The sequence below is a fragment of the Bos grunniens genome, chromosome 15 (assembly GCF_055505025.1).
Source record: "Bos grunniens cultivar Pamir isolate PY7600 chromosome 15, Bosgru_T2T1.0, whole genome shotgun sequence".
NCBI lineage: Eukaryota > Metazoa > Chordata > Mammalia > Artiodactyla > Bovidae > Bos > Bos grunniens.
This window is the reverse complement of record NC_141179.1, coordinates 16,067,831-16,085,071: the sequence shown is the minus strand read 5'-3', so window position 1 is coordinate 16,085,071 and position 17,241 is coordinate 16,067,831. Positions and strand designations below refer to the sequence as shown.

General features: G+C 47.4%; 1 protein-coding gene across 20 annotated transcripts in view; it reads left to right on the top strand.

The window, feature by feature from the left end:
* Positions 1 to 17,241, top strand: part of AMOTL1 (angiomotin like 1) — a 199,060-nt gene that overhangs the window by 170,445 nt on the left and 11,374 nt on the right. For 18 of the 20 annotated variants that reach the window (XM_086338982.1, XM_086338993.1, XM_086338985.1 and 15 more), the window contains 3 exons: positions 5,735 to 5,925; positions 11,508 to 11,633; positions 12,711 to 12,937. In XM_086338982.1, the coding sequence (XP_086195108.1) occupies positions 5,735 to 5,925; positions 11,508 to 11,633; positions 12,711 to 12,937 (544 nt within the window). The remainder of the gene's footprint in view (positions 1 to 5,734; positions 5,926 to 11,507; positions 11,634 to 12,710; positions 12,938 to 17,241) is intronic. The other 2 variants (XM_086338979.1, XM_086338994.1) reach the window with 1 other exon arrangement.

Here is a 17,241-nt window from a genome sequence, read left to right as displayed (position 1 = left end):
GAGCGGGGCGCATGCGTGAAGCGGGGTGCCTGCTGCCTGCGGGCTGCGCTCTGCGTTTGGAGCTCAAGGCTGGTGAGAGCGTCTGTGCTCGGAGGTCCAGCCAGTGGAGCAATCAGTCCACTCCCTTGGAGGGACAGAGGTCCTTACAGAAAGAAGTAGGTGACCCTTGGGGGCTGGGCATGGGGGAATGCAAGTATACACGACTTCACAGAAGATGACTTTGAGTAGCACTTGGAGAGATGAGTTTGTTGGCCATTCTGCAGGAAGCATCAGAGATAGAGGAGTTCAGTGCATAGAGGAGAGAGGTGTGAGACACGCGGTGAGTCCAGGACAGCTGGGGGAGCGTGCCCAAGGAGCTGGCTGGTCAGGTGGCAACTGCCAGTTTGTGGAGGGCGTTTGCTCAGGTTGGGAAAGTGGATTCCCCGCCCCCCGCCCCCACCCCTGTAGGATCAAGGGAGGAGCTCTCCAGTGGTGTCAGAAGAGGGGCTGGACGGACAGGTGTCAAAGTCAGGAAAGCCAGCTTAAATGGCTATTAGTGTCTTCAAGGGGGTAGATATGGTGGGAGTCGAGGTGGGGGGGACCTAGAATGGGGATGAAATAAGGAGGACATGACCATCAGTGAGTTTTCAGAGGTAAAGGACAAAAGGAGTCAGGACTATCCCGAAAAGCTAGTTTTGGCCATAGGCGCTTAGTCCTTCTGCCGCTCCCGGTTTCTCCTGGTAACAGCTGTTCCTGTAATGCAGCTATGAACAAGCTCAGATGAAAACACCCCAGCCCAGGGTCCATGTGGGCCTCGACAAGGGCAGACATCCACCAGCTGGGCCAGACCCGTTTACAGGCTGGTCAGGGGCTTCTGGCATATCATCGGCCAGCGCTGTGGGCCCAGTCCTCTGTGCAGCTGGTGAAGGGTGTGCTGTAAGTTTGGAACCAGGGAAACATGAGACAAGGCTCCATGGAATTGTCTAGTGGACAGCGCATAGTGGTTATGGTTGAAACACTTGAAAATGCTTGAAAGCATATGCTCAGGCCAGTTCAGCCCTTTCTCGTGGCAGTGCACACAGCTCCCTCTGCACATGTGTACTTGGCTGGAAATGGACATGTTGGCAAGATTGCCCGGAAAATTCAGAGGCCCACCCAGGCCCCCACCAACTTGGCTTCTTAGGAAGAACTGAGTCTGTCTCCGATCTATCTAACCTGTGCCACATTCCCCACCCTTCGGCTGTTCTCTGTTGCTCGGTTATTGAGATCTTAAGCTTCCCAACTGAAGGGTAGGCTCTCTGGTGCCAGGCTTTCTGGTACTGTGCTGGCACCTGGTGGGTATTTATGAGTTTCTGGCTGACAGAATAGGCACAACTCAGTACTTAGAGCAAAAAAGAATGTTCCTTTCCAGTTAATGTGCCACCCACACCCTACAGTTAAATTACTTATCCCTGGATCTTCTATTTTGAGTGCCGTGAAACCAGACTCTTCATTTCAGCTCCTCTGTGTATTCTCAACCATCTCTCCCCCACTGATTACTCTCGGGATTTTTGTCAGTGGTATTGCTGTTATAGACTACTATAGTGAGCTGCCTTTTTATATGTCTCCTTGCTAAAGAATGTGAGAGTTTCCCAAGAGGATATACCTAAAAATGGAATTTCTGGATAGCAAATGCATATGCTAAACATTGCTAGATATTGCCAAATCACTCTACAAAGTAAATGTACCAATTTCTTATCTGAAATGTATAAGAATATCTTCCTGTACATTATCAACATTTAGTTTTGCACGATGTCTTTTTCTTAAAGAAAAAAATAAAAGAGGAAAGAAAGAAACCAGACTCAACTCCATTATCCTTGTTATATATCCAGAAGAAATGTGAAGTTAACATCATTTGGAAAATATCTCTATTGCCACAGAGGCCCGTTCCCATATGTACACTTAGACCCTTGCGTACTCACATCCATTTTTTCCTTAGACGAGCAAACACAACATTCCTGCTGTACATAAAGTCAGCTGCCAGATTTAGGCTACCTGGGGAGGACAGAGGGCTTCCCGGTGGTGCTAGTGGTAAAGAACCCACCTGCCGACGCAGGAGATGTTAGAGACACAGGTTCCGTCCCTGGGTTGGGAATATCCCCTGGAGGAGGGCATGGCAACCCACTCCAGTATTCTTGCCTGGAGAATCCCAAAGACAGAGGAGCCTGGTGGGTCCAGTGGGTTGCAAAAAGTCGGACATGACTGAAGCCACTTGGCTTTGCATGCACGTACTGGGAGGACGGAAGGTTCAGAATTGGGACTCTTCGAGTATTATGCGGCTTATAGTTTGGACTTGTCTTTGGAGGGGATAGCAGACCCCAGCTGTGTGTGGCTGACATGAGACCAGAGAAAGGGGAAACAATCTTTAAACAGAATTGCCCAGCATTTCTTTACATTAATATTCCAGGGGTTTTTTTGTTGTTTTTTTAATGAGAGTGTTAATCTGTCTCCTCTATTATGAAAGACACTTGAGGGTTTCCCTACTTTTCCCTACTCATTAAAAAGATAATTTTTTTTTAATTTTTTCCTTTAATGCTTCATTCTCTCATTTTACCAGTGAGCATACTCCCTAGTGGGTCAGACAGTAAAGAATCTGCCTGCAATGCAGGAGACCCAGGTTCAACCCCTGGGTTAGGAAGATCCCCTGGAGAAGGGAATGGCAACTCACTCCAGTATTCTTGCCTGGAGAATCCCATGGACAGAGAAGCCTGGCAGGCTACAGTCCATGGGGTCGCAAAGAGTTGGACACGACTTACCAACTAACACTTCACATACGTTATTCTATAACCAGAAAAGGCAAAAATGTTGTCACAAAGAAATCCACCAGAACACCTTGGGATTTTAATAGTTCCATGTGGCAGATACTATATAGATTGGTCCGATTCCTGCCTGGAGTCTGTGAATAAGTGTAGTGATCACAGTTCTGTTGACCCTCAGCAGGGATGACCAGCATCCACTCTGGAGTGCGGGGTCACCCAAGGAACTCATACTCTGATCCGCTTCCTCCTCATTCACTGTGAGGAGCTCACACATCTGCCCACCTGGGATGTAGGCAGCCCATGCTGCACCCTGCTCCTTCACCCTAGTGCCACTCAAGTATTTATCTGACCCTATCAGAAGGCATACTGAGGTTACACAAAAGAAATAAAGCTCCCGGTCATCTCTCTCTTCAACAAAGCAGTAAGGTCACACTGCCCACCTTCCCCATAGAGAGTCATTCTGGAAAGGACGATTGAAAGAACAACTTAGAGCACTTTTGAATCAACTACCCCGCAGAAGGGCTCTGCCTTTAGATACATGCCAAGACACTGCTGACTCTCTCCACCCAACCCTCTAACAACACCGAGCCCCAGATGAGCTCCATTATCCCTGCAAGGTGCCCTGGAACCTTCCAGAAGGATGGTTAGACTGGAGGTGAGCAGAGTGGCATGGAATCGTAGATCAGATCAGAATATGGACTCTGAGGTTAGGCTGACCAGTGTTGAATCCTGCCTTCTCCTATTGAAAAAGTAATCTGTCTGCGCCTTCACTTCCTTGTCTCTAAAATGGGGCACATAAATTATACTTACCATATACTTGTAATTACAAATAAGAGAATCTGCACAAAATCCTTACAGTGATTGACACTTAGCAACTAATGAAGGAAGAATAACTATCATTGCTGTTTTTTCTCATCATTACCTTCAGAGTCATTTGATCAAACTGCTCCAACTTTTCCAATGCCACTGAAATAAAAAGTGACAAATGTGGCTGGACTGAGAAGAGGAAAGACGAAGATAGGTCAAGACGCTAGGACCAGGAGGAAATAGCAGCTCTCCACGAACAGATTCTTTTTTTAGAAGTCATCTCCCTCTACTTTGGGAGGCCAAGTGTAGTACTCAAGCATCATTAGAAGTGGAAGAAAGTGAAATAGAGTAACGGTAAAAAGGGAAGGAAAATTAAAATTTTTAGAACTCACAATCTTCTCTTTCTTGAACAGAGCTCAGGTGGTCTTAGGAGGTAGAAGAGAGAAGGGGAAATATTCTCTTTTTTAAAAATGTACTGACTTATTTTTGCTTTGGTTGCACTGGATCTTCATTGCAGTGCACAGACTTTCTCTAGTTGCAATGAGTGAGGGCCACTCTTGGTTGTGGTGCGTGGGTTTCTCGTTGGGATGGCTTCTCTTGTTGTGAAGCACAGGCTCTAGGCGCGTGGTCTTCAGTAGCTGCAGCACATGGGGTCAGTAGCTGTGGCTCTCAGGCTCTAGAGCAGAGACTCAATCATTGTGGTGCACAGGATTAGTTGCTCCATGCCATGTGGAATCTCCCAGGACCAGGGATTGAACCTGTGTCCCCTGCATTGGCAGGCAGATTCCTATCCACTGTGCCACCAGGAAAGTCTAGGGGAAATATCCTTGAAGAGCAAAATGAGGTCCAGGGCAACTGAGAGACCATTTCAAGATCAAGTTGCTAATTAGGGCATTTCTCCCAGGTGAACACATTGAGGGCAAAGATTTTCTCTGCACTGTTCCTTGTGGTACCCCCTGTACAGAGTGCATGCTTAGTAAATATTTGGTGACTAGCTGAACAGGCAGCAGAAGCTGGCCTGCCTGACTCTTCGTATATTTTTCTGGCCAACATACTTACCCATTAGATTGTGCTATCTCTGAACACTTGAGTGTTGAAATGCATGTATTTGCTCAGATAGCTCTTAACCCAAGCAGGTCACCAGCCTGAGATGCAACACAAGGGATTTGGACAGAAACTGAGAGGTGGCTCTCTTATAGACCCAGATGGAGAGAAGGGGTTGGGAAATGAGCTTGATTTGCATCAGAGGTTTTCTGGTAGCACTTTGTTTAGCCCCTTAAAGTGTATTAAGTGCTTTCATAGCTGTCCTATTTGATTACCCGGCTTCCACGTAGGGTAGGTGTTAATTTCTGTTTCCCAGATGCCAGCGGTGAGGCTGGGCAAGCATGCCCTCAAGGCAGGGGTCTCAAGCCACTGGGATCTAATGCCTGATAATCTGAGGTGGAGCTGATGTAATAATAATAGAAATAAAGTGCACAATAAATTATTGTGCTTGAATCATCCGGAAATCATCTTCCCCCTGCCCCACCCCCAGTCTGTGGTTGTCTTCCAGGAAACCAGTCCCCATGCCAGAAAGGTTGAGAGCTGCTGCCTTAGGGCATCTCACTCCCACTTCCTGTGCCTCCCTTCTGACTCCCAGCCTCAGGGAAAGCAAGCAGCTGAATCACTTCCTTGAACTCTAGAGAAAATGCCCTAGACCCTGAGACCCAGTCTTCTTTCTTGTTCTTACTCTTGGGATAAATCAACTGGACAAAGGCACTTCCTGACAGGTGAAGCTGAATGTAGCCAGACAGATTTCTGGTTTAAATCCTGAACCTGCTTAAGAATAGCCTTAGAGACACAGAACAGTGCATTCAAGCTTCCTCAACAGCTTAGTTTTCCCGTCTGCAAAATTGGGATCATGTTGTGCCTTTGGTAGAGTTCCAGGAGAATTAAATGAGCTAGAGGAACCGGATATAGGGGTTGACAGTGTGGGGATCCACCCGTTAGGGTCTCCTGTGCTGGAGAGGAGGCAAGGGCGTGCGGATGCGTGTGAAACGCGCTGCAGGACCTGCGTGAACCGCGCGCGCTTCCCAGGGAAGCTCTGCCTACATGCGGTCTGCTTTGCAGCCCGGTTCAGCATCGAGGTGTTATTTCTTCCGCTTCTCCAGAAACATGGCAACAGCCAGCCGGCCAGCCTGCCGGAGTACAACGCCCCAGCGCTCATGGAACTTGTGAGGGAGAAGGAGGAGCGCATCCTGGCGCTGGAGGCCGACATGACCAAGTGGGAGCAGAAGTACGTGGAGGAGAGCGCCATCCGCCACTTCGCCATGAGCGCCGCGGCCACCGCCGCTGCTGAGAGGTGAGGCCCGGGCACCGCGCGCCTCGGAAAACAGTGGAAAGAAGCGCAGGGTGTCCGGAGGGGCTCACGGCTGCATCCCAGGGAGTGAGAGCGGTTAAAAATAATTTCAAAGTGGCTGTAGTGCTAGTTGGAGAGCAAGGTGTGGTGTAAGGTTTCTGGAGAATGATTTTGGTAATCTATCCCTCTTCTTTGGAGGACTCAACTCATTGGAAAAGACCCTGATGCTGGGAAGGATTGAGGGCAGGAGGAGGAGGGGGCGACAAAGGATGAGATGGTTGGATGGCATCATTGACTCAGTGGACATGAGTTTGAGTAAACTCCGGGAGTTGGTGATGGATAGGGAAGCGTGCCTGCTGCGGACAAATGGGGTCACAAAGAGTTGGACAGGATTTAGCGACTGAACAACACCATCTCTGCTTTGGTTCCACAATTCTGATTCTCAACATTTCTTTTAAGGAAATCATTGTATAAGTGCCTGAAGACTTATGTCCAAGGACGTTCATCTCAATGTAGTTGAAAACATCAATACATTTAAAAACAGAGTAGAGCCCAATAAGTGGGAGTCAGTCAATACTGAAGTCCATCTGTTCAACAGAGTACTATGTGGTCTTTAAGAATGATGCTGGAAAAGTATACTTTATGTTCTTTTTAACAGTGGGTATGTTTCATGGGCCAGACAAGAACATGCAATCCTCATAACAGCCCTGAGAGTGAGGACTATTATCCTCATTTTGCATATCCTCATATTTCCTCGAATTGGGGTTTAGAGAGACACAGTGGTAGTAAGTGGTGGTACCACCTGTCAAATTGAAATTTGCCTGGCTTAAAGCCTGATCTCACTTGGTTTGAAATGGTTTTCTGCGACTATCAGTTCCTACCTCTCTTGCTTTATTTCCTTTGTTGTGGGTGCACAGCCTTACTCTTTCTTTAAAAACTAGCTCAAAATGCTCAATAATTCACACGATAATTCTGTTAGGTTCTACCCTTGTCTGAATGAGCAGGTCGTTTCCCTCAATTGCTGCACCTAGCCTGCATTCACTTCTGTTGCACTGACCTGCAAGGCTCTGTGTTCTGCTAGTCCGGATTCTCACCACCTCCTTTTTGCCCATAAGTTGTATTGGGCATTGAATTCAGAGTTGTTTGGAATTTACCAAAATTTTGAGTCAGCATATTTGGCGGAGAGCCTCAGATTTTAAAGGAGCATCAATAAAACTGGACTACATAAGAGTTATTGTTGTACCATTGGGGATGGGAGGGTGTGAACCAGGCATGAGAAGAGAATGCTGTCATTTAGTCAGCCCTCCACTTCTTGGGCTGTGTGATTTCTTTTTGAATGAGGTAGAGAAGGTCCCTTGTGGTTTGGGGGAGTTACTTTATATGTTGAGCGTGGGCTGCCATGTTCATTACCCAGGTAGAGAATTGCTAGCTGAATGCCCAGATGGCACCTCCAGGAACTCAGAGAGAGACCAGTGCTACCCACGTGGGCACAGATGCATCCTCTGGGTGCTCAGCACACTTGCACCTGCAGACCCAAGTGGAAAATCACTGTTTGGAGATCCTTTATTAGTGCTCAAGTGTTGATTCTGTATGTCGGTGCTGTGAGGGAAAACAGCCCACCGTGTCCCCTCTTAGTGTGTCTTTGGGAGTGGAAATAGGCATTCAGGATGCGTATCAATCTCGGTGAGTTGCAGCTCCAGCCATGGAGGAAGTTACAGCCTCAGGCCAGCCCTTGAAATGTGTGGGTGACATTGGTGAAGCCCTTGGAAACACTTTTGATTTTTTACATAACTGAAATGTTTTTATCTTCAGCTCTTTGTTTTCTGAGCTAAAAACTAAATCACCTCTGGATCCCGAGGCAGAGAACAGCCCATCATAAAGTTGCATGGAGGGATGTGGCCTTGTTTGCCAGCTTAGTCTAACGCCTGCCTGTCAGTGGTTGCCCTGGGAATCTGCATGACTTTTGATGGAAAGAACACCGAGTAGGCAGGCAGGACGTCCACTTTCAGCCCTTCTGTCTCACTGGCATGCACTTTCACTGCGCTGACCTGCAAGGCTGTGCGTTCTGCCAGTCAGGGCTCTCACGGCCTGCTTTTTGCCCACTGTAGGTGTGTGACTGCACAAGGCCTTTCTGAGTGTCACTTACTTTATTCAGAAATTACCTAATCTCTGAAATCTTTGACTGGTGATGTGCAAGGAAGCAGACTGTATTCCCCTGGCTGAGAACACAGAAACCCCAATAGCGCTACCTTGGAAGCATGACCCAAGGCTGTTATGGGTCATTGTTGTCTCAACTCCTGATTTATCAGATTAGATGCACGCTTGGGATCCCCAGGAGGGCTTCCTTGATGGCTCAGTGGTAAAGAATCCACCTGTCAACGCAGGAAACTCAGGTTTGATCCCTAGATCTGGAAGATACCCTGGAGAAAGAAATGGCAACTCACTCCAGTATTCCTGCCTGGGAAATCCCGTGAACAGAGGAGCCTGGTGGGCTATAGTCCAAGGTGTCGTGAAAGAGTTGGACAGGACTTCGTAACTAAACAACAACCAAAAAAAAAAAAAAAGAAGAGGGGATCCGGAGACAAGTGGGCTGCTGCTGCTGCTAAGTCGCTTCAGTCATGTCCGACTCTGTGCGACCCCATAGAGGGCAGCCCGCCAGGCTCCCCCGTCCCTGGGATTCTCCAGGCAAGAACACTGGAGTGGGTTGCCATTTCCTTCTCCAGTGCATGAAAGTGAAAAGTGAAAGTGAATTCGCTCAGTCGTGTCCGACTCTTAGCAAGCCCATGGACTGCAGCCTACCAGGCTCCTCCGCCCATGGGATTTTCCAGGCAAGAGTACTGGAGTGGGGTGCCATTGCCTTCTCCGAGACAAATGGGACTGGAATGTAAAGTCAGAAGTAGGGCATGGAACAGGTCTGAGGCATGAGACTGCTCAGTGGGCACAGGATGGGGGTGGCGGAGTATTGTGAGTTGAACCAGCCAGAGCCCACACGCAGTCAGCCCCATCCCACTATGTGAGGCCCAGCCTTGGCCATCTGTCGTCCTTCAAGCAGGGGACAGGCCTCTTGCTCTCAGACAGTAATCCTGTGGGATTTACCCAGCCCTGTTTCTCTCCTCCTTAGCTCTGTTTAAAGTCCTGGATGGATTTGTAGGTGGATGGGTCACTTTGCACCGTCCCTCCCTTCCCCTTTTTTTGCTTTCACATGTCATTACTGAGCATCTAACAATTCCGTGGGAAACTTCCCTCCCTTCTACTGACCACTGCTTCCCCCAGTCTTGGGAAAAGTCAGTTCAGAGGAGGTCACATTTGTAACTCTTATCTTACTGTTCTTTTCAAAGAAAACCTCTGTAGTTTTAGCATGGCTTTGCTATTAACAAAAAGGGAGAAAGGGAAAATGAAGAATTTTTGAGAAAGGTCAAAATTCTGAGCTCTTATTGCTGAGATGCTAAATGGCTATGTAAGAACTGGCAAAAATGACTATTCCCAGCCATTAGCTTAGTGACTTTGCAGCCACTGCTGCATACTTCATGTTTATAGGCAGTGTGATATTTGTGTACCAACTGCTTTTGCCATCTTGATGCATTTTTGGCACCAGTGATCAGAAGTTTGAGAGACTAGGCTGTTTTGTGTGGGTGGGGAAGTTTTGAAACTTTTTAAACATTTCAAAGCAATGTAATATTTTGTTGAGAGTTGTGTGTGTATACCTTCTAAGTTGTTTTCATCTAATTGTACCTCCTGTCCTTGATAGTATAAATATGAATTTTTAAATCTGTCTCCAGTAAATTCTCTAAAAATAAATCAGTTGAAAATGTTTCTGGCTCTAATACCCTGTATTGATGAGTTTTGAGCACCATGGAGTGAATTTATAATTGTGTCAGTATGTTTAAAGCACTCTGCTGGCTCCCTGTGTTGTTAGGCGTTCTGATTTGTTTTAGGCAGTTTGCATTTGGCCACATTCTCACATGTGCCCTCTTTGTTAGTTTATCTTATCATTCATGTACCTTTGCTGAGGTCTTCATAAAGACACAGGACACTGAGGAGTGTGAAGGTTAAGAGCATGGACTCTGGAGTCAGGGATATCTGGATTTGAATCCATCTGCCTTCACTAACTGGGTGCTCTTGCAAACTCATTCATTTGTTCATCTGTAAAATGAGGATAATCATGTTTACTGCCCAAGTTCCTGAGAGAGCTACATGAGATACCTCGGGTAAAGTGCTTCACCCAGGTCCAGACATGATGAAACACTCCCTCATGAACACGTGCAAGAAGGCCCCTCTTTTTGCTACTTTTAGGTGTTCTAGAAAAGAGCTTTAAGATTTTAACGCTGTAATGTGAAATTAAAGGGACGTGAAGCTGGATCACTTCTTACTAAAGATTCACTTCCTAGTTTAAGATTGTGCCTTTCAGCCTCAGACATGCTTAGATCTCTTAGAATTCAGAGATCCTCAACCCCCAGGCCGAGCACCAGTACCATGGCCTCTTAGGAGCAATGGACTGACAGAGCAACTGAAGCTTCTTCATCTGTCTGTCACTCCCCATCGCTCACATCATCGCCTGAACCATCCACCCTCTGCCACCCCACCCCACCCCGTGGACAAATCGTCTTTCACGAAACCTGTCCCTAGTGCCAAAAAGGTTAAGGACCACTGACTTAGATGACACGATTATCTTGTCTTTACCAGTCATCATTGAAAGAGAAAGTGTTGGTTGGGTCCGACTCTTTGTGACCCCATGGACCATGGCTGCCAGGTTCCTCTGTCTGTGGAATTCTCCAGGCAAGAGTACTGGAGTGTGTTGCCATGCCCTCCTCCAGGGGATCTTCCTGACCCAGGGATCGAACCCGGGTCTTGTGCACTGCAGGCAGATTCTTTACCGTCTGAGGCACCGGGGAAGCCCTGTTAGGAGTAATTATATTGACGGAACCAGTGACAGGAGAGCAGTCCCCGTTGACCGGCTGTTTTCAGCCAGGCACCTGCTGCCAGCTGCACTGCTTTGCGGTCTCCCTCTGTCTGCCCCTCCCCGACTCCACCCCCTCGACTGGACTTTCCCAGGACATGGGGTGTGTCTTCTTCATGTTTGTGTCCTCCTGCCCGGCATGGTTGTCGCACTGAACAGACCTGAATCCTAGGCAGGGGCTCACAGGAGAAGCGAGCCGGACGCAAGCGTGGAGGGGACTCCAGCCGGGGCCTTGCTGTCCAGGAGGACCAGTCTCTGTTTCAGGCATTTCCTGAGTCCCCATTTATTGTAAAACACTGAGATAGCTCCTAAGTGGGCGAGAAACAGAATAACACCTGAATGCTGGTTGAGAAAGTAAGAAAGAAGTGTGAAAGAGCACAAGCATGGACATTCTGGTACTATCCACTGTCCACATGTTAGGAGACACTGGCCCTAACATAAGTGCACACTTAAGTGTACAGTGTCTGTATTCAGCGCACACCACGTCGCTTATGATTCAGGATCATTGGTAGAAGGGGCAGGGAATTTGGAACTTTGCATTTTATTTTCCTTAGATACTAGCTTCGTTCTAGCAGTTCAGGGAGAGAACTGACTGACATCAGTCTGTGTGTGTGTTCCGTGTTGCCAGGGACACCACGATTGTCAACCACTCGAGGAATGGCAGCTATGGCGAGAGCTCGCTGGAGGCCCACATCTGGCAGGAGGAGGAGGAGGTGGTGCAGGCCACCAGGAGGTGTCAGGACATGGAGTACACGTAAGGGACGGCCGTGCCCAGCCCCCCGGGTCCCACGCCTGCCACCCACCTCACAAGCCCGGTGGGGCCACCATCCCGCTGTGTGCACTCGTCTCCAGCCCCTTCCCGTTCTAGATAGCCTTCAGCTTGAGCCCTCCAAGTTTGCATTCCAGGGAAAGAGTCCTGTTAACATGGGGCCTGGAGCCCGAGGTCTCTGGGAGCTAATTTCATGTCAGATGCAGATATTTAGGTGGAGGCTAGTAACAAGAATTTAGAAGCCCATGTGTTTTCTGGGTGTCTGTCTCAACAGCCTACTCGACATTATCAGCTAGACAGAGGGAAACATCATATGTCAGAGTCTCAGAGTTTTTGAGCCAGTATTTATATATTCCAGCCAGTAATAAAGAACATATGTAGCCAATGTGTTTTTCTCCTGAAGTAAACAAGAAGTCCTCCAGCAGGCTTTGTGACATCGCAGAGCTAGCCTGCCGCCCACCCCCAGCCCTCCCTGTTGAGCCCTGGGAAGCTGAGCTTCTCATTCTGCAGAAGTGAAAATAGGACTGCATGGCTGAGTCGCTGATAAGCTCAGCAAGTTACTACTTAGGTTGTGAAAAAGAACTCACATGTCTCCTGATTCTCATCTTTGACCTTCAGGGAGGAAAACAACATCTTCTCACAGAAAACTTGTCCATTTCCCGAACCACCCCTCCCTCAGAAAATAGGCAAATTGACTCTCCTGAGCAGCCCACCCTGTGTGAGGCTTGAGTTTGTGTGTGTTTCCCCGTAGTTCCTTGCACCCTTCCTACTGCCAGGCTTCTAGACACACTTCAGTCCAAGATGTCCCTGCCAGGTGGCCACACGCACTCAAACTGTGTGTCCTCGGGGTCCCAGAGCCTCCTAAGGGGCCAGAGAATGTGTCCCCTTTTCAGGTACTACAAAAGATCAGTCTTCTACAATTGGAGATTGTAACTGAAGACATAGGCAGCAGTTAACTCTGTCCTTGGAATTATAGTTAAAATCTATGGGGTCCTGAGAAAAATACAAATATCCCTATCATTCCATGGATTTTGATCATGACTGTTTTGTTTTCTTACACAGTATTAAAAATCTCCATGCCAAAATCATAGAGAAGGACGCCATGATTAAGGTCCTCCAGCAGCGATCCCGCAAAGATGCCGGGAAGACGGACTCCTCCAGCCTGAGACCCGCCCGCTCTGTGCCATCCATTGCAGCAGCCACTGGGACTCACTCCCGCCAGACCTCGCTCACCAGCAGCCAGTTGGCTGAGGAGAGAAAGGAGGAGAAGACCTGGAAGGGAAGCATAGGTGAGCCCCACCCCCTCAACAAGCCCCGCCCCTCCCAAGCAAGCTCTGCCCCTCTGCAGGTCAGCCCCACCCCCTCAACAAGCCCTGCCCCTCTGCAGGTCAGCCCCACTCCCTCAATAAGCCCCGCCCCTCCCCAAGCAATCCCTGCCCTCTGCAAGTGAGCCCCACCTCCTCAACAAGCCCCGCCCCTCCCAAGCAAGCCATGCCCCTCTGCAGAGAGCCCCACCCCCTCAACAAGCCCCGCCCCTCCCCAAGCAAACCCCACCCCTCTACAGGTGAGCCCCACCCCCTCAGGCAAGGTCCTCCCTCCATAAGTGAGGCCCACTCACCCCCAGGCAAGCCCCACCCCTGCATAGGTGAGCCCCTCCACTCCTCACGTGAGCCTCTGAAGAGCAGGAGTCACACAAACACTGAGGCACCTCAGCTGGCCAATGGAGTTCAGACCCCCTTGTGAAAGTAGGAATTTTGAGTATCTCCAAGTCTCAGTTTACTCACATGTGAAGTTCGGTTCCCTCGCTCAGTTGTGTGCGACTCTTTGTGACCCCACGGACTGAAGCACACCAGGCTTCCCTGTCTTTCACCATCTCCCAGAACTTGGCTCACACTCATTTCCATCAGCTCGGTGATACCATCCAACTATCTCATTTTCTATAGTCCCCTTCTCCTCTTGCTGTCAATCTTTCCCAGCATCAGAGCCTTTTCTAATGAAAAGACCTTCTTATCAGGTGGCCAAAGTATTGGGGCTTCAGCGTAAGCATCAGTCCTTCCAATGAGTATTCAGGAGTGATTTCCTTTAGGATTGACTGCTCTGATGTCCTTGCTGACCAAGGGACTTTCAAGAGTCATCTCCAGCACCACAGTTCAAAAGCATCAGTTCTTCAGCACTCAGCTTTCTTTATGGTCCAACTCTCACATCGATACATGAGTGGATGATTGGAAAAACCATAGCTTTGACTATATGGACCTTTGTTGGCAAAGTAATGTCTCTGCTTTGTAATATGCTATCTAGGCTTGTCATAGCTTTTCTTCCAAGGAACAAGCATCTTAATTTCATGGCTGCAGTCACCATCTGCAGTCATTTTGGAGCCCAAGAAAATAAAGTCTGTCACTGTTGCCATTGTTTCCCCATCTATTTGCAGTGAAGTGATGGGATCAGATGCCATGATCTTAATTTTCTGAATGTTGAGCTTTAAGCCAACTTTGTCACTCCTCTTTCACTTTCATCAAGAGGCTCTTCACTTCTTTTTCATCTGCCATCAGGGTGGTGTCATCTCCATATCTGAGGTTATTGATATTTCTCTCAGAAGTTTTGGTTCCAGCTTGTGCTTCACCCAGCCCAGCATTTCTCATGATGTACTCTGCATGTAAGTTAAATAAGCAAGGCGACAATATACAGTTTTGACCTACTCCTTTCCCAATTTGGAACCAGTCCATTGTTCCATGTCCAGTTCTAACTGTTGCTTCCTGACCTGCATACAGATTTCTCAGGAGGCAGGTCAGGTGGTCTGGTATTCCCATCTCTTGAAGAATTTTCCAGTTTGTTGTAATCCACACAGTCAAAGGCTTTAGTCTTTGACTAAAGTAGTCAGTGAAACATAAGTAGATGTTTTTTTGGAATTCTCTTGAATTTTCAATGATCCAAAGAATGTTGGCAATTTGATCTCTGGTTCCTCTGCCTTTTCTAAATCCAACTTGAACATCTGGAAGGTTCATGTACTATTAAAACCTAGCTTTGAGAATTTTGAGCATTGCTTTGCTAGTGTGTGAGATGAGTGCAGTTATGTGGTAGTTTGAACATTCTTTGGCCTTGCCTTTCTTTGGGATTGGAATGAAAACTGACCTTTACCAGTTCTGTAGCCACTGCTGAGTTTTCCATATTTGCTGGCTTGCAGCATTTTCACAGCATCATCTTTTAGAATTTGAAATAGCTCACCTGAAATTCCATCACCTCCACCAGCTTTATTCATCTTGATGCTTCCTAAGGCCCACTTGACTTTGCACTCTAAGATGTCTGGCTCTAGGTGAGTGGCCACACCATCGTGGTTATCTGGGTCATTAAGATCTTTTTTGTATAGTAGTTGTGTGTATTCTTGCCACCTCTTCTTAATATCTTCTGTTTCTGTTAAGGCCATACTGTTTCTGTCCTTTATCGAGCCCATCTTTGCATAAAATGTTCCCTGCCATCTCCAATTTTCTTGGAGAGATCTCTAGTCTTTTCCATTCTATTGTTTTCCTCTATTTCTATGCATTGATCACTGAGGAAGGCTTTCTTATCTCTCCTTGCTATTCTTTGGAACTCTGCATTCAGATGGGTCTATCTTTCCTTTTCTCCTTTGCCTTTAGCTTCTCTTCTTTTCTCAGCTATTTGTAAGGCCTCCTCAGACAACCATTTTGCCTTTTTGCATTTCTCCTTCTTGGAGATGGTTTTGATCACGTCCTCCCACACAGTGTTACAAACTCCTGTTAATAGTTCTTAAGGCACTCTTATCTATCAGATCGTGTCCCTTGAATCTATTTGTCACTTCCACTGTATAATCGTAATGGATTTGATTTAGGTCCTACCTGAATGGTTTAGTGGTTTTCCCTTCTTTCTTCAAGTCTGAATTTGACAATAAGGAGTTCATGATCTGAGCCACAGTCAGCTCCAAGTCTTATTTTTGCTGACTGTATAGAGCTTCTCCATCTTTGTCTGCAAAGAATATAATCAGTCTGATTTTGGTATTGACCGTCTGGTGATGGCCATGTGCAGAGTCACCTCTTGTGTTGTTGGAAGAGGGTGTTTGCTGTGAGCAGTGCATTGTCTTGACAAAACTTGTTAGCCTTTGCCTTGCTTCATTTTGTACTCCAAGCCCAAAGTTGCCTGTTACTCCAGGTATCTGTTGACTTCCTACTTTTGCAGTCCAGTCCTCTATGATGAAAAAGACATCTTTTTTTGGTTTTAGTTGTAGAAGTTCTTGTAGGTCCTCATAGAACCATTCAACTTTAGCTTCTGTGGCATTTGTGGTTGGGACATAGACTTGGGTTACTGTGATACTGAATGGCTTGCCTTAGAAATGAACAAAAAAAAATCTCATTTTTGAGATCACACCCAAGTACTGCATTTCAGACTCTTTTGTTGACTATGAGGGCTACTCCATTTCTACTAAGGGATTCTTACCACAATAGTAGATGTAATGGTCATCTGAATTAAATTTGCCCAATTCCATCCTTTTTAGTTCACCGATTCCTAAAATGTCAATATTCACTGTTGCTATCTCCTGTTTTACCACTTCCGATTTATCTTGACTCATGGACCTAACATTCCAGGTTTCTATGCAATATTGCTCTTTACAGCATAGGACTTTACTTCTAACACCAGTCACATCCACAAATGGGTAATTGTTTCCACTTTGGCTCAGCCTCTTCATTCTTTCTGCAGCTATTTCTCCAGTCTTCTCCAGTAGCAGATTGGGCACCTACTGACCTGGGGAGTTCATCTTTCAATGTCATATCTTTTTGCCTTTTCATACCATTCATATGGTTTTTCTCAGTATTCTTCTGAAGTATACTGAAGTGGTTTGCCATTCACTCTCCGGTGGACCATGTTTTGTTAGAACTCTCCACCATGACCTGTTGGTCTTGGGTGACCCTACACAGCATGGCTCATAGTTTCATTGAGTTAGAGAAGGCTGTGATCCTCGTGATCAGTTTGGTTAGTTTTCTGTGACTGTGGTTTCCATTCTGTCTGCCCTCTGATGGATGAGGATAAGAGGCTTGTAGAAGCTTCCTGATGGGAGGGACTGGCTGTGGGGGAATCTGAGTCTTGCTATGATGGGCAGGGCATGGGTCACCAGTTGCCTGCCACGGGAACAGGGGCTCTGGCTGCAGCAGACCTGGGAGGTGTGGGGTCTGAGCCCCACCATAGAACCACCGAGCAGACAACCCACAAACTGGAGAACAGTTATACCAAAGAAGTTTTTGCACTGTTGTGAAAGTTCTGGGACCCAAACCAGATTTCCCAACCTGGGGATCTGGCGAAGGGACTGAGAACCCCCAGGGAATTTGACTTTGAAGGCCAGTGGGATTTGATTACAGAACTTCCACAGGACTGGGGAAACAGACTCTTGGAGGGCACAAACAAAACCTTATGCGCACCAGGACCCAGGAGAAAGGAGCAGTGACCCCACAAGAGACTGAGCCAGACCTGTCTGTGAGTGTCCAGGAGTCTCCAGTGGAGGCGTGGGAAGGATAATGCATCATACTTTGGTGGTGGAAGCAAAGGCCACCCCACCAGTCACTGTTAGCCATGAGTTGACTCATAATCA